At 47.9% G+C, this 16,729-nt stretch overlaps 1 protein-coding gene across 1 annotated transcript; it reads right to left on the bottom strand.

The window, feature by feature from the left end:
- Nucleotides 1-355: 355 nt before the first annotated feature.
- Nucleotides 356-4,223, bottom strand: LOC124254334 (extensin-like). The gene is made up of 2 exons (XM_046688256.1): nucleotides 4,203-4,223; nucleotides 356-1,528 (listed from the first exon to the last, which is right to left on the bottom strand). The coding sequence occupies exons 1-2, from the start codon at nucleotides 4,221-4,223 to the stop codon at nucleotides 356-358; spliced, it is 1,194 nt and encodes a 397-aa protein (XP_046544212.1).
- Nucleotides 4,224-16,729: the final 12,506 nt, after the last annotated feature.

Here is a 16,729-nt window from a genome sequence, read left to right as displayed (position 1 = left end):
CGGAAAGAATCAGTTTCAATTTTTATCGATCATAAACCAAATTTAATTCATTTATCTCAAACTTTGTTACATTAATGCCGAAAAAAGAAACATCCATTACGATGTAAGCAAATATGTTCCCCGATAACTAATCGGGCATGCAAGAGTTCACAAAATTTGATAATAAACAGTCGTTATTTAACGTCGCCTAAATGGATCACAACGTTGCCCCGGCGGGGTTTTTAGCGGTATGCAACAGCGCCGGCCCCGCACGACCTCCGCCAAAACATCGTATCGGCTCCAACATAATAAAAGGCATACGAAAGTATGCAAAAACGATTGACTCCCGTTGAGTGTGGGTTTTACCGTGTTTGACTCAGCGGCTTTGCTGCGCCGAGAGGTATTTTCTAAGCAACTCATTTGAAGGAGAACCCACACTCGCCCGCTGGGCTAACATAAGCGGAACCGATCCGGTATAAGAACGTCCATTGGACGACACCGGAGAACTTAGATGAGTGTAGCGGGCGAGAGACGGCGAGAGATAGGCATCGGTACATGGCGGGCTGATTAACTGGGAGTGGGAATACGTGTAAAGTGGAGCAGGGTAACGCTTGGGTGTGGGGAGGGAGGTTGGAGAGGGGTGGTAGGAGGAGGGGTGGGGAGGAGTGCTGGGAGAAGGGTGGTAGGAGGGTGTGGGGGAGGGTTGGAGAGGGGTGGTAGGAGGAGGATGGGGGGGGGGTGCTTGGAGAAGGGTGGTAGGGGGTGTGAGGGGAGGTGCTGGGAGAGGGGGGTGATGGGAGGGTGGGGGAGGTTGGAGAGGGGGTGGTAGGAGGGTGTGGGGAGGTGCTGGGAGAGGGGTGGTGGTAGGAGGTGGGGGAGGTGCTGGGAAAAGGGTTGGTGGGAGGTGGTGTGGGGGAGATTTGAGAGGGGGTGGTAGGAGGGTGGAGAGAGGTGCTGGGAGAGGGGTGTGGGGGGAGGGTTTGGAGAGGGAGGTAGGAGGGTGTGGAGAGGGGTTGTAGGAGGGTGGGGAGGGGGTGCTGGGAGAGGGGGGTGATAGGAGGGAGGGTGTGGGGAGGTTGGAGAGGGGTGGTAGGAGGGTGGTGGAGAGGGGGTGGTGGTAGGAGGAGGGTGTGGGGAGGGTTGGAGAGGGGGTGGTAGGAAGGTGTGGTAGGAGGGTGGGAGAGGGTGGTAGGAAGGGTGGAGAGGGGGGTGGTAGGAGGGTGTGGAGAGGGGTGGTAGGGAGGGTGTGGGGAGGAGTGGGAGGAGGGGTGGTAGGAGGGTGGAGAGGGTGGGGAGAGAGGGTGTGGGGAGGGTTGGAGAGGGGGTGGTAGGAGGGTGTGGAGAGGGGTGTGGGAGGTTGGAGAGGGGTGGTAGGAAGGTGTGCTGGGAGAGGGTGGGGAGGGGAGGAGAGGGGGTGGAGGGTGTGGAGAGGGTGTGGGGGGAGGTTGGAGAGGGGTGGTAGGAAGGTGGAGAGAGTGCTGGGAGAGGTGTGGGGGAGGTTGGAGAGGGTGGTAGGAGGGTGTGGAGAGAGGTTGGAGTGTGGTAGGAGCTGGGGAGGGGGTGGTAGGAGAGGGGTGTGGAGAGAGGGTGGGGAGAGGGTATAGGAGTATTTACAGAAGGTTATAGTGTGTGTGATATGTTTGAAATATTAATGTTGGGAATTAAGGAAGAGGCAGGTGGGTATTAGAGAGATATGTTTAAATGTCCCACGTTTCTGCAGGCAGTTAAGGGGTCATGATGGGCGAGGGGGTGGAGCTGTTGGGGGTCGGGGTCAGTTATTAACAGGGTGTTCACATAGATGGGTGCAGCATTGATGCGGGTCAGACACAATCCAAGGAAATGCTAGACATGAGGTAAGGAATCCCATAAGTTGTATTTGATAAGGTTTTGACTCGCCTTTGCATGCGTTTGTGACCGATGCCAACTATAGAGCAGGATTCGCTCTCCTTTTGCGAACACCTGGTTTTAACAATGCTTGATGGTGATTAATAACCACATGCTCAGGATATAGACAGAACTGTCCAGCAATATATGTCCTGGTTTAGGAGGCTGGCGGCTACGGATGGTGCCTTCTAGTTCTAGCTTCAAGTTTGTTCCAGTCGTTCGAGGGAAACGGACCTCCAACAACATCGAAGTATGAATGTAGTGGGTGAGCTCGGTTGAATGGTGTGACTCGAGTGGTGCGATTTTGGTGGATTTATTGAGTGAGTGGGTAGGTGGGCGGGTTTATGAGTGAGTGAGTTAGTGAGCGAGCGGTGGATGGTGTTGGGGTTTGGGCGTGTGGGTTGGGTGTGTGGGTTGGGTGAGTGAGTGAGTAAATGGCGGAGTACTTGGGGTAAGTAGGACATAAACAGGGAGTGCTATGTCCCAGCTGGTGTGAGATCTAACAAGATGTATGATACATATCCTAATTCAGTAGCAAGTGAGTGTACTTGGGAATTCCTAAACAGCAACCGTTCACACTGATAAATATCAGAGATAACATCTTTATCGTGATTTACTAAACTAGTTTTAAAGGATGTCCCAGCTGGTGTGAGATCTAACAAGATGTATGATACATATCCTAATTCAGTAGCAAGTGAGTGTACTTGGGAATTCCTAAACAGCAACCGTTCACACTGATAAATATCAGAGATAACATCTTTATCGTGATTTACTAAACTAGTTTAAAGGGTTGGTAATGGGATTGGTGAAGGAGAAGAGATGACGGGGAACTAGGGGCAATTGCAGTGCTCAGTCCAAAGTGAAAAGGCAAATCACATTGCGGTCATGGCAACAACTTCCGGCTGTCCCGCGGTGAATACGAAACATTCATCCCGGGGTAACAGGAAGTGCTGATTTGGGATTAAGACGGCTGATGTATTGTGTTTAAATATCCCGCGGCTGCGCATCTTAGGAGAAGTATCAGTTTAAGATGAACAAAGATAAGCTAATTCTTCAAGGATAGGTCAGAGCCTCATTTACAGCTTGTGTGTGAATCGTTTGTTTTGAATGCGTGACACTATTTGTGTGGATTATTTTTCTTCAAGATGGAATTTAATGTATAGTGAAACCTTCTGTGGTTATGTGTGTGTGTTCGTGTATGTACGTGTATGTGTGGTTATGTGTGTGTGTTCGTGTATGTACGTGTATGTGTGGTTATGTGTGGTTATGTGTGTGTGTTCGTGTATATATGTGTATGTGTATGTGTGGTTATGTGTGTGTGTTCGTGTATGTATGTGTATATGTGTGTTATGTGTGTGTGTTCGTGTATGTACGTGTATGTGTGGTTATGTGTGTGTGTTCGTGTATGTACGTGTATGTGTGGTTATGTGTGTGTGTTCGTGTATGTACGTGTATGTGTGGTTATGTGTGTGTTCGTGTATATACGTGTATGTGTGGATATGTGTGTGTGGTTATGTGTATGTACGTGTATGTGTGGTTATGTGTGTGTGTTCGTGTATATACGTGTATGTGTGGTTATGTGTGTGTGTTCGTCTATGTACGTGTATGTGCGGTTATGTGTATGTACGTGTATGTGTGGTTATGTGTGTGTTCGTGTATGTACGTGTATGTGTGGTTATGTGTGTCTTCGTGTATGTACGTGTATCTGTGTGTTTTTTCGTACATTCGTTTATGTATGTATATGTGAGTGATTGAGTGAGTTTATTTTTACTCCTCACTGAGCAATATTCCAGCTATATGACGACGGTCTGTAAAGCAACAGTATGAGCATCGACCTGCGCAATTGGGAACCGATTACATGTGTCAACCAAGTCAGCGAACCTGACCATCCGATCTCGTTAGTATGTGTATGTGTACATGTGTTCGTGTATGTACGTGTATTTGTGTATGTACGCATGTATGTTCGTTTTGTTTTGTTGTTGTGTTGTGTGTGTATTTCTGTTAATGATAATTTAACAGCGTATCTGGAATCACATCGGTTGTTAAGACATTTCTAAAAAGAGCCTATTTCTGTCTATGTCTACTGTTGGTTTTTGCTGTGTGTGTAAGATGCTGCTTGTTTCGCCAGCCAAGTAGGTGTAGTGTAACATATCGTGTTGAGGAGGAACACCAGTACGCTCATCCGCACACACACGTGCATGCACGTCGCTGTGTATGTGCAATAATATCGTAATGTTTACCCAATGTCATCCCACCTCATGTGCGCTCACAGAGCAAGGGTTCTACATGTATGTGGCCGACAACATCAGCGAAGATACGCCGTTGTGGTACCAACCAACACAATCAGACTTGACCGACATAGTGACCCCGGATCATCCAAATGTCGCTTCTATATCTTCATAGGTTACGGGGCAAAAGGGTTCTCCAGTCGTTCATTTCAATTCGATGTAGACCCTGGTCAACAGTAAGATTTTTGGTTCGAATCTCGGCTCAGTGTCAGTCAAGGCATGCATGTCTGCTGGTGAAGTGACTGAAGTGCTAGCAACAGAAACCAAAGGTTCGAATCTCGGCTCAGTGTCAGTCAAGGCATGCATGTCTGCTGGTGAAGTGACTGAAGTGCTAGCAACAGAAACCAAAGGTTCGAATCTCGGCTCAGTGTCAGTCAAGGCATGCATGTCTGCTGGTGAAGTGACTGAAGTGCTAGCAACAGAAACCAAAGGTTCGAATCTCAGCTCAGTGTCAGTCAAGGCATGCATGTCTGCTGGTGAAGTGACTGATGTGCTAGCAGCAGAAACCAAAGGTTCGAATCTCGGCTCAGTGTCAGTCAAGGCATGCATGTCTGCTGGTGAAGTGACTGAAGTGCTAGCAACAGAAACCAAAGGTTCGAATCTCGGCTCAGTGTCAGTCAAGACATGCATGTCTGCTGGTGAAGTGACTGAAGTGCTAGCAACAGAAACCAAAGGTTCGAATCTCGGCTCAGTGTCAGTCAAGACATGCATGTCTGCTGGTGAAGTGACTGAAGTGCTAGCAACAGAAACCAAAGGTTCGAATCTCGGCTCAGTGTCAGTCAAGGCATGCATGTCTGCTGGTGAAGTGACTGAAGTGCTAGCAACAGAAACCAAAGGTTCGAATCTCGGCTCAGTGTCAGTCAAGGCATGCATGTCTGCTGGTGAAGTGACTGAAGTGCTAGCAACAGAACCCAAAGGTTCGAATCTCGGCTCAGTGTCAGTCAAGACATGCATGTCTGCTGGTGAAGTGACTGAAGTGCTAACAACAGAAACCAAAGGTTCGAATCTCGGCTCAGTGTCAGTCAAGACATGCATGTCTGCTGGTGAAGTGACTGAAGTGCTAGCAACAGAAACCAAAGGTTCGAATCTCGGCTCAGTGTCAGTCAAGGCATGCATGTCTGCTGGTGAAGTGACTGTGCTAGCAACAGAAACCAAAGGTTCGAATCTCGGCTCAGTGTCAGTCAAGGCATGCATGTCTGCTGGTGAAGTGACTGAAGTGCTAGCAACAGAAACCAAAGGTTCGAATCTCGGCTCAGTGTCAGTCAAGACATGCATGTCTGCTGGTGAAGTGACTGAAGTGCTAGCAACAGAAACCAAAGGTTCGAATCTCGGCTCAGTGTCAGTCAAGGCATGCATGTCTGCTGGTGAAGTGACTGAAGTGCTAGCAACAGAAACCAAAGGTTCGAATCTCGGCTCAGTGTCAGTCAAGGCATGCATGTCTGCTGGTGAAGTGACTGAAGTGCTAGCAACAGAAACCAAAGGTTCGAATCTCGGCTCAGTGTCAGTCAAGGCATGCATGTCTGCTGGTGAAGTGACTGAAGTGCTAGCAACAGAAACCAAAGGTTCGAATCTCGGCTCAGTGTCAGTCAAGGCATGCATGTCTGCTGGTGAAGTGACTGAAGTGCTAGCAACAGAAACCAAAGGTTCGAATCTCGGTTCAGTGTCAGTCAAGGCATGCATGTCTGCTGGTGAAGTGACTGAAGTGCTAGCAACAGAAACCAAAGGTTCGAATCTCGGCTCAGTGTCAGTCAAGGCATGCATGTCTGCTGGTGAAGTGTCTGAAGTGCTAGCAACAGAAACCAAAGGTTCGAATCTCGGCTCAGTGTCAGTCAAGGCATGCATGTCTGCTGGTGAAGTGACTGAAGTGCTAGCAACAGAAACCAAAGGTTCGAATCTCGGCTCAGTGTCAGTCAAGGCATGCATGTCTGCTGGTGAAGTGACTGAAGTGCTAACAACAGAAACCAAAGGTTCGAATCTCGGCTCAGTGTCAGTCAAGGCATGCATGTCTGCTGGTGAAGTGACTGAAGTGCTAGCAACAGAAACCAAAGGTTCGAATCTCGTCTCAGTGTCAGTCAAGGCATGCATGTCTGCTGGTGAAGTGAGTGAAGTGCTAACAACAGAAACCAAAGGTTCGAATCTCGGCTCAGTGTCAGTCAAGGCATGCATGTCTGCTGGTGAAGTGACTGAAGGCTAGCAACAGAAACCAAAGGTTCGAATCTCGTCTCAGTGTCAGTCAAGGCATGCATGTCTCCTGCTGAAGTGAGTGAAGTGCTAACAACAGAAACCAAAGGTTCGAATCTCGGTTCAGTGCCAGTCAAAGCATGCATGTCTGCTAGTGAAGTGACTGAAGGCAAGCAACAGAAACCAAAGGTTCGAATCCCGGTTCGCTCTAATTACGTTTCTAGGTTTGTCTGCACCATACCCGTCCTCGTAGGTTCCCCCAGAACTCCGGGTCTTCCTCCCACATGAACCTGACCAGCCGTCATGTAACTGCGATACTGTTCCAGGCTGCGTTACACCTACCTCACTCCCTGCATCGTGGCCTTTAATACCCAAGAGTGAGTGAAGTCGACTGGACAAATCGTCTTACAGAACAGACTCAGAATTTAGCTGCATTAAACCAGGTGTACCTGCTGTGGTGAAACTGTTTCAGTCACAGTCGTCGCCTGTACTCCATAGTGAAACCGCTTCAGTCACTGCCGTCGTCTACCCGTGTACTCCATAGTGAAACCGCTTCAGTCACTGCCGTCGTCTACCCGTGTACTTCATGGTGAAACTGTTTCAGTCACTGCCGTCGTCTTCCCGTGTACTTCATGGTGAAACTGTTTCAGTCACTGCCGTCGTCTTCCCGTGTACTCCATGGTGAAACTGTTTCAGTCACTGCCGTCGTCTTCCCGTGTACTTCATGGTGAAACTGTTTCAGTCACTGCCGTCGTCTTCCCGTGTACTTCATGGTGAAACTGTTTTAGTCACTGCCGTCACTGCCGTGTACTTCATGGTGAAACCGATGCCGTGTACTTCATGGTGAAACTGTTTTAGTCACTGTCGTCGCCTGTACTCCATGGTGAAATCGTTTCAGTCACCGCCGTCGTCTACCCGTGTACTCCTTGGTGAAACCGTTCCAGTCACTGCCGTCGTCTACCCCATGTACTCCATGGTGAAACCGTTCCAGTCACTGCCGTCGTCTACCCTTGTACTCCATGGTGAAACCGTTCCAGTCACTGCCGTCTACTACCCATGTACTCCACAGTGAAACTGTTCCAGTCACTGCCGTCGTCTACCCGTGTACTCCATGGTGAAACCGTTCCAGTCACTAACGTCGTCTTCCCGTGTACTCCATGGTGAAACCGTTCCAGTCACTGCCGTCGTCTTCCCGTGTTCATGGTGAAACTGTTTTAGTCACTGTCGTCGCCTGTACTCCATGGTGAAATAGTTCCAGTCACTGTCGTCGTCTACCCTTGTACTTCATGGTTGTATCAGCAGTTCACGCGTCATCATTTTGTCAGCGTGACACTGATTCCGAACAGTTGGATTTATACTCTCAGTGGAAATTTCACAATGCAATTAAATCATAAAATTCAACACTGATGTATGTAATAAAGAGAATTCTGGTCCATTGAAATACCGCCACACTAAAAAGATTGAAATACTGTAATTTGGTCTTTTAACAGCGGTATAGCTTCTGGGATGAGCGATGATACATGGTTGAATGTTTTAGCTCGGGACAATTTGGAGGGACTCATTGTCCTCTGGTTTGTTGTAAAAAACCAAATAGGGTTGAGGTGGAGTAGGCTGGAGTAGAGTGGGTTGGGATGGAGTAGGCTCGTGTAGAGTGGTTGGAGTGGAGTAGGCTGGTGTAGAGTGGGTTGGGATGGAGTAGGCTGGTGTAGAGTGGGTGGGGTGGAGTAGGCTGGTGTAGAGAGGGTTGTGGTGGAGTAGGTTGGAGTAGAGTGGGTTGGAGTGGAGTAGGCTGGAGTAGAGGGGTGGAGTGGAGTAGGCTGGAGTAGAGTGGGTTGTGGTGGAGTAGGCTGGAGTAGAGTGGGTTGGGTGGAGTAGGCTGGTGTAGAGTGGTTGGAGTGGAGTGGAGGCTGGGCTGGAGCTGTGGTGGAGTAGGCTGGAGTAGAGTGGGTTGTGGTGGAGAGAGGGAGGTTGTGGGTAGGTGTAGAGTGGTTGGAGTGGAGTAGGCTGGAGAAGAGTGGTTGTGCTGGAGTAGGCTGGTAGAGAGCGGGTTGTGGTGGAGTAGGCTGGTGTAGAGCGGTTGTGGTGGAGTAGGCTGGAGTAGAGTGGTTGGGAGTAGGCTGGAGCAGAGTGGGTTGTTGTGGAGTAGGCTGGTGTAGAGTGGGTTGTTGTGGAGCAGGCTGGAGTAGAATGGTTGGGGTAGAGTAGGCTGGTAGGAGAGCGGGTTGTGGTGGAGTAGGCTGGAGTAGAGTGTGTTGTGCTGCTGGAGTAGAGCTGTGTTGTGGTGGAGTGGGCTGGTGGAGTGTGTTGTGGTTGTAGTAGGCTGGAGTAGGCTGGAGTAGGATCAGGCTGGAGTAGAGTGGGTTGTGGTGGAGTAGGCTGGTGTAGAGTGGTTGTGGGTGGAGCAGCTGGTGTAGAATGGTTGTGGTGGAGTAGGCTGGTGTAGAGTCGTTGGGTGGAGTAGGCTGGTGTAGAGTGTGTTGTGGGGTGGAGTAGGCTGGTGTAGTGAGTGTAGTTGTGGAGTAGGCTGGAGTAGAGTGGTTGGGTGGAGTAGGCTGGTGTAGAGTGGGTTGTGGTGGAGTAGGCTGGTGTAGAGTGGGTTGTGGTGGAGTAGGCTGGTGTAGAGTCGTTGGATGGAGTAGAGGCTGGAGTAGAGTGGGTTGGAGTGGAGTAGGCTGGTGTAGAGTGGAGGTTGTTAGGCTGGTGTGGGTGTTGTGGTGGGAGGCTAGAGTAGAGTGGTTGGGTGGAGTAGGCTGGAGTAGGAGTAGGCTGGTGTAGGTGTGTTGTGGTGGAGGGCTGGTAGTAGGCTCGTTGTAGTGGAGTAGTGGTAGAGGGGTTGGGTGGAGTAGGCTCGAGTAGAGTGGTTGGGTGGAGTAGGCTGGTGTAGAGCGGTTGGAGGGAAGTAGGCTGGAGTAGAGGAGGTTGGGGTGTAGTGGGGGCAGTGGGGTAGCCTTATGGTTCAAGCGTCCGCTCGTCACGCTGAAGAACCGGGTTCGATTCCTACAGGGGTACAATGTGTGAAGCCCATTTCTAGTTTCCCCGGCGTGTTATTGACGGAATATTGCTAAAAGCGGCGTAACACCCAACTCACTCACTCTGATGAAGTGTAGGACATTCACGTGTATGTTTTTAACATTCCACAACTAATCAATATTTACTGAGCAGGTTCCAGGTCAAGGTTTTGAATTTCAAACACGGTTAAATTTGTTTAAAACTAATCAAATACAATCGAATGTTAATTCGAATACTTTATTTTGCACAAGTTGCCAAGATCTGCTTGTCTTGGCTTTTTGTAACTTTATATCTAATTTGTTCTCTGTAAAGTGGAAAGAAAAAATGAGGAATGTAGTGTCATTGATCAAGTGAAACCGTCTAAGAACCTCCTGCAAATCACGGCAAATCAGATCACAATGATGCACGATTGTAGCTATAAGTAGGTGCATTGCTTCCTCTTTGATCTTCCGACATTTTGTTTTCGCCTGCTTTTTTTTATTTCCCAGACTTAATGTCAGGATGAGGTATCCCGTGCATCCATTGCGTGAGATAATTCGACGAACGATGATGCGTTTTTGCTTCTTTGCACGTAATATAGAAAAAAATCAAACGAATAATTTTAGATTTCACGATAATAAAAGCTGCGACCTTTTATGGCCAGTTTTCCGCATCAAATTGTCATTCAACATTGGTGAATGGGGAGGTTGGTTATATGTTGTTTCAGAACAATTATACAGGTTAAAGCGGAGCTAACACGAGACTCGCTGTGACACACGCGGCGCATATTGTGAATAATTAATATCGCCAATTGCGCAGATGAGAAATGGATCGATATCCTCCAAGTAGCGTCACGCAATAAGTTGACTTTAGAACGGAAATTGTTTCGTTCATTTCCTCTTGTGGAGCGTGATTTCGGTCCTCTTTATTCATATATGTCCTCAAGCATGAGATCGTCTCCTTCGCGATCGGGCGTTCATAGGGTCGGTTCTCCATCGATAGACCACAGGGTCGGCCTCCATCGATAGATCACAAGGTCGGTCCTCCATTGATCAGATCACAAGGTCGGTCCTCCACTGATCACCACAGGGTCATCCATCGATAGACCACAGGGTCGCACATCCATCGATAGATAGACCACCTCCAGGGTCGCACCTCCCATCGATACACCACAGGGTCGCACCTCCATCGATAGACCACAGGGTCGCACCTCCATCGATAGACCACAGGGTCGGTCCTCCATCGATAGATCCACAGGGTCGGTCACCACAGGGTCGCACCTCCATCGATAGACCACAGGGTCGGTACACCACAGGGTCCATCGATACACCACAGGGTCGCACCTCCATCCACAGGGTCGCACCTATCGATACACCACAGGGTCGGGTCACCTCCATCGATACACCACAGGGTCGCACCTCCATCGATACACCACAGGGTCGCACCTCCATCGATAGACCACAGGGTCGCACCTCCATCGATACACCACAGGGTCGCACCTCCATCGATAGACCACAGGGTCGCACCTCCATCGATAGACCACAGGGTCGCACCTCCATCGATACACCACAGGGTCGCACCTCCATCGATACACCACAGGGTCGCACCTCCATCGATACACCACAGGGTCGCACCTCCATCGATACACCACAGGGTCGCACCTCCATCGATACACCACAGGGTCGGTCCTCCATCGATACACCACAGGGTCGCACCTCCATCGATAGACCACAGGGTCACACCTCCATCGATACACCACAGGGTCGATAGATCACAGGGTCGCACCTCCATCGATAGATCACAGGGTCGGTCCTCCATCGATAGAGTCACAGATCACACCTCCATCGATCAGTCACAGGGTCGGTCCTCCATCGATAGATCACAGGGTCGGTCCTCCATGGTTCTGTCACAGAATTGTCCTCCATCGATAGATCACAGGGTCGGTCCTCCATCGATAGATCACAGGGTCGGTCCTCCATTGATCAGTCACAGAATGCTCCTCCATCGATAGATCACAGGGTCGGTCCTCCCTGGGTCAGTCACAGGGTCGGTCCTCCATCGATAGATCACAGGGTCGGTCTGCCATGGTTCAGTCACAGAATCGGTCCTCCATCGATCAGTCACAGGGTCGGTCCTCCATCGATAGATCACAAGGTCGGTCCTCCATGGTTCAGTCACAGAATGGTCCTCCATCGATAAATCACAGGGTCGGTCCTCCATCGATAGATCACAAGGTCGGTCCTCCATGGTTCAGTCACAGAATTGTCCTCCATCGATAGATCACAGGGTCGGTCCTCCCTGGGTCAGTCACAGGGGCGGTCCTCCATCGAACACTCACAGGGTCGGGTCACATTGCGTCACACTTAAACTCTTAAACTTCACATCACTTCACACACTTCATACACTTCACATCACTTCACATCACATCACACACATTGCAGCTGAAGCATATTTGCAGATACACATTCAACCACAGCCTGTATCCTCCGTTATTTTCTTCAGTTACTATCTGCACCATCGGTAATCTAATATAGCCACTGTCCACTCGATCGGCCATTTCATTAAACCACTGTCCACACCTTCAGTCATTTCATTTAACCACTGTACACACCTTCAGTCGTTTCATTCAACCACTGTCCACACCTTCAGCCGTTTCATTAAACCACTGTCCACACCTTCAGTCATTTCATTCAACCACTGTCCACACCTTCAGTCATTTCATTCAACCACTGTACACACCTTCAGTCATTTCATTCAACCACTGTCCACACCTTCAGCTGTTTCATTCAACCACTGTCCACACCTTCGGTCATTTCATTCAACCACTCTCCACACCTTCACTCATTCCATTCAACCACTGTTTATGCCTATAATCGTCAACTACTTTTTGCACCCTCAGTCATATCATTCAACCAGTGTCTAAAATCGTCTCATTTAACCACTGTCTGCGCCCTAAGTGTTCACATTCAACCACTGACTACATAACCTCGTTCAGTTGTCCATAAGCAGAGATTTCACATTCAACCACTGTCTTTAACCTCAATTTTCACATTCAACCACTGTCTATAACCTCAGTCATCCCATTCAACTGTCTGTAACCTCAGTTATCTCGTCCCGCCATTGTCTATGATTTCAGTCATCTCATTCAACCACTGTCTGCACGTTCAGTGCGTCATTCAATCAGTGTGTGTTTCACCAAGCTGCACACCTTCCCAAGCTCGGTCCATGGATCACTCCGTCCTGTGGTGCTACATGGGCAGTAATGACTGGGCTATTTGCAACAGATACCCAGGACAATGGGGCAGGGATTAATGATACTTGAATCTAAAAGCATGTAAAACCGGGATAAAGTGCGTGGTATTTCTCATGTTCAGTTTGCCATTTTAGAACTAACTCTATCACGGTTTGGTAACGACGTCAGGAGGGTGATACTGGAATTATCGGCCTATCTATTACCGGACGGAACCTGGTGTGGCATTAGTGTTGATTTCATCACGGCTTGGGTAACATAGTTTAGGCCAATATAGGAAGAGGCGACAATGTGGTGTTAATGCAGGACTTGCTTAATGAACGGATAGAAGTGAGGATCTTACATTCACAATCTCAGTGCATCATTGTCGATAGGTCGGTGTCGGCCTGTACACTGGGGTGTTTAGCACTGGGTATTTGTGTTTATATTTAGCCTCTTCACGATCTGTAGTGCGTGCGTGCGTGCGTGCGTCCGTGCGTATGTTTCGCATTGTACGTATAAGGACCTCACTAAACGCCGGTCGTCCGACAATATGTGTCATCAACGTTTCTTATATCTGATGTCGAAATGTCAGTTACTGCATGTATATATGATGCTGAAACGTCAGCTAATGCAGTATATCTGATGCTGAAATATCAGCTAATCCATGCATATCTGATGCTGAAATATCAGCTAATGCATGCATATCTGATGCTGAAACGTCACCTAATGCATGCATATATGATGCTGAAACGGCAGCTAATGCATGTATACCTGATGCTGAAACGTCAGCTAATGCATGTATATCTGATGCTGAAACGGCAGCTAATGTATGCATATCTGATGCTGAAACGTCAGCTAATGTATGTATACCTGATGCTGAAACGGCAGCTAATGTATGTATATCTGATGCTGAAACGGCAGCTAATGTGATGCTGAAACGTCAGCTAATGCATGCATATCTGATGCTGAAACGGCAGCGTCAGTATATCTATGCTATTCCTGATGCTGAAATATCAGCGGCTGAAATATCAGCTAATGCATGCATATCTGATGTATATATATGATGCTGATGCTGAAACGTCAGCTTCTATGCATGTACTATTCTGGCTGAAACCTCCTAATGTATGTATCTGATCTGAAACGTCAGCTGTATGTATACCTGATGCACGAAACGGCAGCTAATGTATGTATATCTGATGCTGAAACGTCAGCTGAAACGTCAGCTATGCATATCTGATGCTGAAACGGCAGCTAATGTATGTATATCTGATGCTGAAACGTCAGCTAATGCATGTATATCTGATGCTGAAACGGCAGCTAATGTATGTACATCTGATGCTGAAACATCAGCTAATGAATGCATATCTGATGCTGAAGTGTCTTTAGTGTTGACAACAGACACCTCTGGTTGGAATCCCGGGTGTTTCTAGATGTGTCGATCAGCACCATGCCCAGGTTTCACCAAAGTGGTAAACGTCATGCTCTAGCTCCTCCCACGTCAGTTCTAGCTCCTCCCACGTCAGGCTCTAGCTCCTCCCACGTCAGTTCTAGCTCCTCCCACGTCAGGATCTAGCTCCTCCCACGTCAGTTCTAGCTCTTCTAACGTCATGCTCTAGCTCCTCCCACGTCATGCTCTAGCTCCTCCCACGTCAGTCTCTGGCTCCTCCCACGTCAGACTCCTCCCACACCAAGCTGACACGCCATGGAGAAACTGAAATATTGTTCGAGGATTCTTTAAACCCCGCTCAGTCACAATAATGCATTTCATCTACATATAAAAAGAAATATATTCATCGGGGGTGACAACCATTATTGGCATGAGTATATATAATTTTATAGTAACAAACAAGCACATTTAAATTGAAAAGGAGCCCTAGGGAGACCAGAGATTCAGAACCTGAGGAAATCTAGACTTGCTTTATTTAGGGCTTTAGCACTGCAGAGAGGGCTTGGCAGTAGGGAAAATAATGTGGTTCAGGGACTGTGAGACAGACTAATTCTGCTGATGGTTGTGTACATAGGAAGAAGCGTGTTCGCTAGTTTCATCTTAGTCTGTCTCATAATCCCTGAACCACATTATTTTCCCTACTGCCTAGCCCTCTCTGCAGTGCTAAAGCACCTGAATATCTGGTCTCCCTAGGGCTCCTTTTCAATTTAAATGGGCTTGTTTGTTCCTATCAAAATTATATATATTCAGAGACTAAGCATTAGGCTAGTTTCATCTCTATACCAGCTGTATGAAAAATGCCTACAAATCAGCACGTAAATAGGATTATTATTCTGTTTTGTTTTTAATTCAGTCGATTTAATCTCGCACACGTAAAGACGCTACCTCCTAATTCATTTACAATCCTTATCTATATTTTTATTATATTTATTTTTCTTACATTAACTACCGGGTACCCCGGTGTGACGCAAAGTCATGGATAATTTATTTCAACATTTTAGTTTTCTTTCATCGCAGCCACTGCTTATACTTATCATAAGCAAACATACATTACGACCGTTTAATGGGGCCTGATATATCGTTTGAAATGACTACCAGTCACCCGAAGAACATTCTACAAATCTTTATAGTGCATTCATCTCCAAGTCTATTTGAATACTTACATCCCCTCCCACCCTCCTCCTGGTTTAAAGATAGCAGTATGCTTTCCATTATATATATCTACTGGATAAAGGTTTCCTCATCCCTCGGCAGGCCTCGTAGCATTGTTCGGGTCCCCTGCGACGCCTTGGGGATATACGAATATTTTTCATCCGTAATAAACAGGGGGAATTATGTTCCTGTGTGTGTTTGTGTGTATCACTTTCCCTGTTGTGTTGGTGAAGGGAGCGGTGTTTTCAGATGCGCTGATTCGGTTTGTGCCGAGCGTTTGAGGTCAATGGTTAGGTAAAGATACGTATGCTATGACATTTTCAGAAACGTACGTGTGTACTTGTTAAAGAAAAGCCAAACTACTAATCATCATAGTAAATTGCATTATTATTACCATCACCGTCACCATCAACGATAAACTCTTCAAAAAAAGAAACGCATGGGTGATTTTGAGAATATTCAACTCATGTAGCTGCGGCAAAATCAATACAAATATACTATTTCTTTCCAAAACGTCATCTTTGTGTGATTGTAAACAGCGGCAATATTAACTTTCTCCCTTGTTTTAGAAGCGTTTGAAGAAATATTCGCCTAAACGTCAGCAAGAAAACATGCAAAGGAAAATGCACGTGCAAGTAAGCAAAAAAGCATGTGATATCAATCACTGTAAAAGGCAAACGTTGTGTTCAATGTTGTCATTCGGTTTTGCCTGGAAAATAGGATATCATCATCCACAACTGAATGCCGCCAATCGAAACATCGCCATAGGCAGCCTTGAAGCTGGGGAGTCGCAGTCTGCAGTTGCCCAACATTTCAACATTCATCCGAGCACCATGTCTCGCCTTTGGGATCGTTTCCTGCATTTCCGCCCAAGATCGCCCGAGACGCGGCCGTCCAAGAGTTACCACCCAAGCCAAGGACCGCTACATCCGGGCTGCTCACTTGCGTCGTCGTCTTGCCACCGCCGTGGAGACTGCACAACGTATCCCTGGTTTGAGAAGAATTTCCGACCAAACCATCAGGAATGGATTACGTGAAGTTAGGATTCGACCAAGAAGGACCGTTGTCGCCCCTGTTTGGAGAGACTTCCATCGGCGCAATCGCTTGCGGTGGTGTCGTAGAGTCCGGAACTAGACCTTTGAAACTGGAGGCGAGTCTGGTTCAGTGATGAATCACGATTTCTTCTTCACCGGCGAGATGGAAAACAGCGAGTTTACCGTCGAAAAAACGAACGCTTTGCCCCAAACTGCATTCGACAGGTCGACAATATCGGTGGAGACAGTGTCATGGTGAGGGGTGAGATATCCAGCACACAAAGATCTGATTTAGTGGTGGTTCAGGTAAATTTGACATAAAATCGGTATATAAACGAAGTCCTTACACGTCAAATGCTTCAGATTATGGACCGACAGAGGGAGTTGTTCCAGCATGACAACGCTACTTCACATACAGCACGCGTCACGGCCCGTTATCTTGCCAGTTCTAACGTCAGTGTCTTGCCATGGCCTTCCGTATCATCATATCTAACCCGATAGAACACCTATGGGATGAACTCGATCCACGTGTGCGTCAACGTCA

The sequence above is a fragment of the Haliotis rubra genome, unplaced genomic scaffold (genome assembly GCF_003918875.1).
Source record: "Haliotis rubra isolate DU_JTF1 unplaced genomic scaffold, ASM391887v1 Scf570, whole genome shotgun sequence".
Taxonomy (NCBI): domain Eukaryota; kingdom Metazoa; phylum Mollusca; class Gastropoda; order Lepetellida; family Haliotidae; genus Haliotis; species Haliotis rubra.
The sequence above is the reverse complement of the archived record's forward strand: the minus strand, read 5'-3'. Positions and strand labels throughout refer to the sequence as shown.

Excerpts from the sequence above, each read along its gene's own strand:
- LOC124254334 (XM_046688256.1), bottom strand. The coding sequence starts at position 4,223 with ATGTCGGTCAAGTCTGATTGT. Across the intron at positions 1,529-4,202 it reads TGTCGGTCAAGTCTGATTGT|CTCCTACCACACTCCAACCT; the intron begins GTTGGTTGGTAC and ends CCCCCTCCCCAG.